Here is a 6,000-nt window from a genome sequence, read left to right as displayed (position 1 = left end):
TGAGTCCGGTTACCAAGAAGAATCATGTTGGATTGGAAGGATTCATGAGTGAATCTTACACCAGAGGGTTATAGGCAACACATTGAGGAGATTCATAGATGCTTCAATCAAAATAGCAAACACAAGGTTTTAATTAGTATAATTTGAAAATACACCATTAATTCCACATCACCTTTAAAATAATGTTAGTACCCAATGAGGGAAATAAAATTGAGACTTCAGAAAATAGCAATTAAAAAGTGCTCAGGGTTACTTTTATTACAGAGTAAGAATAAAGTACTGCAATTGATCAATTTACATAATTAAATTTCCTTCATTTTTGCCTGTCTTACAAATAGGAGTCAAAGAGGTCATACAGTAAGATAGTGAAGACATCTATACACTACATTTCCTATTGGGAGTGCAGAGGAACAATCAAAACAAAACCAGCATCATTATTCATCAATAGTCTACGTCTCACGTGATGTGTATCAAACAGAAAGAAGGGAAATATGCTGAAGCAGATCACAAGTAATTTCATATCACTTGTGACTGCTACAGGCTAGTGCTTAAAGTTCATTTTTATATTTCTGCAAAATACCCAACAAAATTCACATAGTACAGCCCTGAGTAAAAATCAAAAATACAAAATTTTTGTGCAGTGACATCTGTAATGTGAATAAAACAGTCCTGAACATTTTTTCACAATGTGAATAATGAAAACCAAGTTAGACTGAACATTAACCCAACAATCGTAAAACATACAAAATATCTGTTTAATAAAAAAAGTAAAACAGAAACAACAGCCAACTCTGTATGCAAGATTGGAACACCATGGCTAATTTTAAAAAAATTATTTAGTAAGTAATGTCACCTTTGACCCATTGCACAAAATTAGAGAGCACAGTGTTATGCGAGACTAAAGCAAAGTGATACTGCAGCTGCAACTAGTAAAAACTTGTGTGAAATATTAATTTATCCAATCCAACTTCTTCTGTGTTGATAGTACCCAACAATTGAGAATATTCTCTAATTTTTAGCTTTCTAGTTCATTTTTCTAGTAGTTTTGAAACATGACAAACATTTGTGGTATTGAGTAAAGACCATTGCACATACTCAAAATCTCAAAACACCAAATTCTGCATATTTTGAAAAATACATACAAAACAGTTGCCACCCATTTCTCCTACTTTTATTCCACTCTACCCTTTACATTCCTGAATGATTCATTCTGTACTTGATACAGTGTCATCCTTAAGAAAGTCTTTTGGCAGTCTGTTGTATGTGAATGCTGGTTGAAGACTGATACAGGCTAGCAATAATATAATCAGGACAACAGTCTTATGTGTGTTGGGCCATACCATTCACCAAACTACGCAGTTGTTTCACGACTGTCTCAATCAATTTCTGCTTGTCACGGTCATTTTTTCTGAACTGAGAAAATATATTGTTCTTTTTGTTTGTCTCTTTCATTCTGCAAAAGAAATAAACCACATTTGTATATATAGCTTCCAAGTCTTCCTGAATATTCAAATAAATCTATTACATATCATAAAGCTATTAATAAAACAGCTCTCCATTCGCCGAAACAAGTAGAAATGAACACTACTCTGTATTTGGACCTGGTATAGTACATGTTAAAGAGTAAAAAGCATAGCTCCCAGATCTCAAACCTTGTAAACTTCAGCTTATCTAAAACTTTCCTGTCCATTTCATGTACACCCATCAACCCCATGTTTGCTGATGTAGCAACTTAAACTTAAAATAATCACCCATGCATTCAAATCTTTATGCCTCTATGTCAGCTCTAGAAACCTTAAAGAACTGTGCATTCTCTCAGTTTTGGCTTCTTCCAGATCCTCAATTTTCTTGCTCCTCCACTGGTGGTTGAGCCTTTAAGCTATCATGACCATAGAAAAAGTATTGGGAATTTCCTCTGCAAACCTCTCTCCTCCTAAATGCTCTGTAAATCTTACCTCTGATTAAACTTTTGGTCACCCATGCCAAGTTTCTGTATCTTAGTACAAGCTGAGGAATTGATGCGACTTTTGAGACAACTGACAACTGACAAGTTGCAGCAATTACATTAGAAGGTTACAGGGTTGCACATTTCAGAAGAGTAGTAAATAAACACGTCTATCTCTGATTCCCAGGAGCTCATTATAAAACCTCATGCTAAATGCCAGTGTGCCTTCTAGATTCAGAGATAAGGTGCCTTGTGTACCGGCTCCACTGGCCTTGCTTCAGCAGCTGTGCTTACAGGTGACAAATATTCACTCTCAGCTGATCAGATTTTACTGGTTGCCACTCAATGCAGTTCCCAATCTGGATCATTTAGTTAAGACTGGGAACTGAAATCTATTAAGAATTTAAGAATTTCAGAATTTACTTTGTTGAAAATAACTTGCTTTCAATAAAGCATTATAGACCATTGAGTCACAACACACCCATAACTTAACTATTCATTTGCACAGGACTAATGTAGAGAAGCTGTAGCCAAAGCAAAAAGTAGCATGAGGTACAATTAATGAGGTTAATGAACATAAATGCAATCCTTATCTTTGCATGAGACCTCGGTTAAATCACACGTAAAAAATTGTAGTCACTTTGGTACATTTATATGATGCGTGAATCAGAAGCTATGGAAAGGTTAAGAGAGCCACAAGATTTATTCCCAGCTTAAGTTGATGCTGTTACACCCAAGGCTGGAGGAATGCACCATTGTAATCCTGTTACTCAGATCACAACATAAAAATACTTACACCATTTACAAAGATGACAATGAAATATATTTATAGCTAGATTTAAGCAAAAATCATCAAGATTTGGATTTAACAGTTTTTGTTTTGATCATAAATCTTTCAATAAAGATGGAATAATTGGTTAATATACATTAATATGAATGCTTAGATCTCCAAATATGTACAAAATGTTTTAAAAACCTTTGGCCAATGAGTTAATCTTAAAGGCAAAAGGAGAAGGAATAGAATGTTCTAATGCCTGCTGTGTGGTTAAGTCACTTAATTTCTTGCTGGTGTGGTTAAGTCACTTAATTTCACAGTTTCTGAAGTCTGTGGACACTGTTTGCTTAGGAAATATCATCTTGAAATGTATATTCACTCTGTTTCAAAAGAGAGAAGTAGTTTCAACCTGAACTGAAGAGGAGGATTTTGTTTTCAAAAATAATATCAGCTGGGAAGCTTGTTCTTAGAAGACTGTCTTTCAACTGAACCAGATAGAACCTCTCCAAATCAATCACTGCTCAGAACAGCTCCAAGCAAACAGTTGTTACCAGTCATGTGATTTACAGGAAGTCCAAATCCTGCAGCACGGAGACCCTTTGGCCCAAACTGGTCCATGTCGACCAACATATCCATAACACCGTGTGTGTAAAAAGGTTGCCCCTCAGGTTCCTTTTTGCTTCTTTCCCCTCAAACCTTAAACTGATGCCCTCTAGTCCTCAATATTGTTATAGATGCAGGACTTTACAAGGGGTGCCCTTTAAGGTGGATTAGAAAGCTTTGCTAAAAGGGGTATGGTGATTATCCCAAGTATGCTTAGAAACAGGTCATGAAAACTGTTGTTCATGGGAAAAGAAACCCAAACCAAAATCTACTGAAAAAGATGTGACAGGTTTCAGAGCTGACATAGTTGCTATGTGAAACAAAAATAAATGGGTGCATCTGTCATTGTCAAGATCAGAAGAAAAGACAATTTTTGTGTGAGCAACCAAGCAGAATGCGAGCGAGAGCAGATTCTCTCTGTGAAAACAACAAAATGACAAACACAATCTTTGGAGATTTAAGGTGCAAGGAATCACTGAAGTGGACCTTACCAGTGGAAACTGGCTCTAAAATACTCAAGAGGCTGATGGAACATTTTGAAAGCTACTGGAAATTTCACCCGTGTGGCAGGGAGAAGGGGACCATTTAAAAAAGGGACTAGCTTGGAACTAAATCTTGCATTGTTGCAGTTCTGGCGGATAGAAACAAAGTGAAAAAAAGCAACTGCAAGTAGGTTTAAACTCTACATGGTAAACTCGCAATATCTGGAAGTTCCTCACACAAATACAGATAATGGAGTGGTGTACTGGAGCCAGAAGTTATTTAAGAAAGCAGTTGGATGCTGCAATGGGAGGGGAAGACTGGAAAGAAAGAGAACATTTCTGGGTGAACAAAAAAAAAAGAACATTTCAGGGATAAAAATAAGAAATTCGTCAAGGAAAGAGGAAGAAATTGAGAAAAGTATATCTGGATTTAAAAAGGCTAGAAATTATAAGGCATTTCTTGAATTCACTGATAGTTATGAGATTGAAATTGGTGTCATATGTCGAGCTGCTTAAGTTGGTACAAGAACTCCCAAAGTTTGAGGAATGGTATGTGAGGGAATTTTATCACTTCATTTAGAAAAAACCAAACCGATTAAGTGGACAAAAGAAAGCTGTTTGCTTCTCAAGCAGAGCAGGTTGACTGTTGAACTTGATGAAGTTTATACCTCTATCTCTGAGAGGCCTTCTGCAAATTGTAAAAAGACCAAGAAGGCCATTTTCTGTGATTAGGAATAGATCCTGGAGACTTTCATGCAGACATTTTGACATTTTAGAAGCAGCCTGGCCAGACTTAGAGTTTGATAGGGTAAAACAACAGACTTTGAATAGTTGAGTATGGGCACTTTAGACACATGTACCAGGACCACAGGGAGGTAATTCTTTTGGAGGAATGAAAAAATTCCTTTTCTACAACAATAAGAATTCACACAGAGGATCAAATGGTTCCAAGACCCAGACAAACAGTCACGCTGGCTGACAGCCTTCTCTATCACTCCCTCAAACCCAAAAATGGACCGACAGTGGGAGTATGAAAAGCAAGCAGCTAGGAGCAAAAAGGAAAAGCTGGAAATAAAGAAAAAGGGACCCCACTCTCAGGTCAAGGACAGAGTATGGGTCATGCCCAGAAGCACATAAGTGTCTATTCAGGTACTAGACAGATTATGTTTGTGCAAATAAGATGACCATAAGATACTGGAGCAGAATTAAGCCAGTCAGCCTATCGAGTCTGCACTGCCATTCAAGTTGATAAGTTTCCCAACCCCATTCTCCTGCTTTCTCCCCATAACTCTGATCGCCTTACTAATAAAGGGTCGACCTTTCACTCTGAGGCTGTGTTCTCTGTTTCTCGTCTCTTAGTGGAAACGTTATCTCCATGCTCACTGTACCCAGATATCTCCGCATTCTCTAAGTTCCAATCAGATCCCCCCTCATCTTTTTAAGTACAGATCCAGAGTCCTCAACTACTCCTCAGATGATATGCCCTTCACCTCTGGGATCATTCTTCTAAACCTCCTCTGGACCTCCTCCAAAGCCAGCACATCCTTCATACGGGGCCCAAAACTACTTACAATATTCCAAAAGGTGGTCTGATCGGAGTGTTATACAGCCTCAGCAGTACATCCATGCAGTTATATTCTAGGCCTATTGAAATCAATGCTAACATTGCACTTGCCTTCATAAATCCCAACCTTGAAAGAATTGAACAAGGACTTGTAAGTCCCTTTGTGCTTCAGATTTCTGAAGACTGTTTTCAAAATGGGAAATGGCTATGTCGCTATTCTTCCTACCGAAGAGAATAACCTCATACACACATTGCATTTCATCTGCCACTTCTTTGCCCGCTCACCTAGCCTAAGTCCTTCTGCAGCTTCCCATTTCCTCAACATTACTGGTCTCTCCACCTTTGTGTCATTTGTAAAGCTAGCGATCATTAATACATAATGTTAATAGTTGCGGTCCTAACAGTGCCCCCTGTGGAACTTCACCAGTCACTGGCTGCCATCCTGGAAAAGAAGTTATTCCCACTCTCTGCTTTCTGCCAGTCAGTCATTCCTCCCTCTAGCGGTGTACCTAGCCGTTAACACCGCAAGTTCTTGTTATTTAGCAACCTCCGTGGAGCGTCTTGTCAGAGGCCTTCTAGAAATCTAAATAGACAGTGAAGGTTACTTCAGAGTACAAAGGGACCTTGATCA

The 6,000-nt window shown here is 38.1% G+C and overlaps 1 protein-coding gene across 5 annotated transcripts in view; it reads right to left on the bottom strand.

The window, feature by feature from the left end:
• Positions 1-232: 232 nt before the first annotated feature.
• Positions 233-6,000, bottom strand: part of LOC140463573 (exocyst complex component 6-like) — a 193,151-nt gene continuing 187,383 nt past the window's right edge. For all 5 annotated transcript variants that reach the window (XM_072557753.1, XM_072557754.1, XM_072557756.1 and 2 more), the window contains one exon: positions 233-1,453. In XM_072557753.1, the coding sequence (XP_072413854.1) occupies positions 1,321-1,453 (133 nt within the window). In that variant the 3' untranslated portion in view covers positions 233-1,320. The remainder of the gene's footprint in view (positions 1,454-6,000) is intronic.

Source organism: Chiloscyllium punctatum, chromosome 38 (assembly GCF_047496795.1).
Source record: "Chiloscyllium punctatum isolate Juve2018m chromosome 38, sChiPun1.3, whole genome shotgun sequence".
NCBI lineage: Eukaryota > Metazoa > Chordata > Chondrichthyes > Orectolobiformes > Hemiscylliidae > Chiloscyllium > Chiloscyllium punctatum.
The sequence above is the reverse complement of the archived record's forward strand: the minus strand, read 5'-3'. Positions and strand labels throughout refer to the sequence as shown.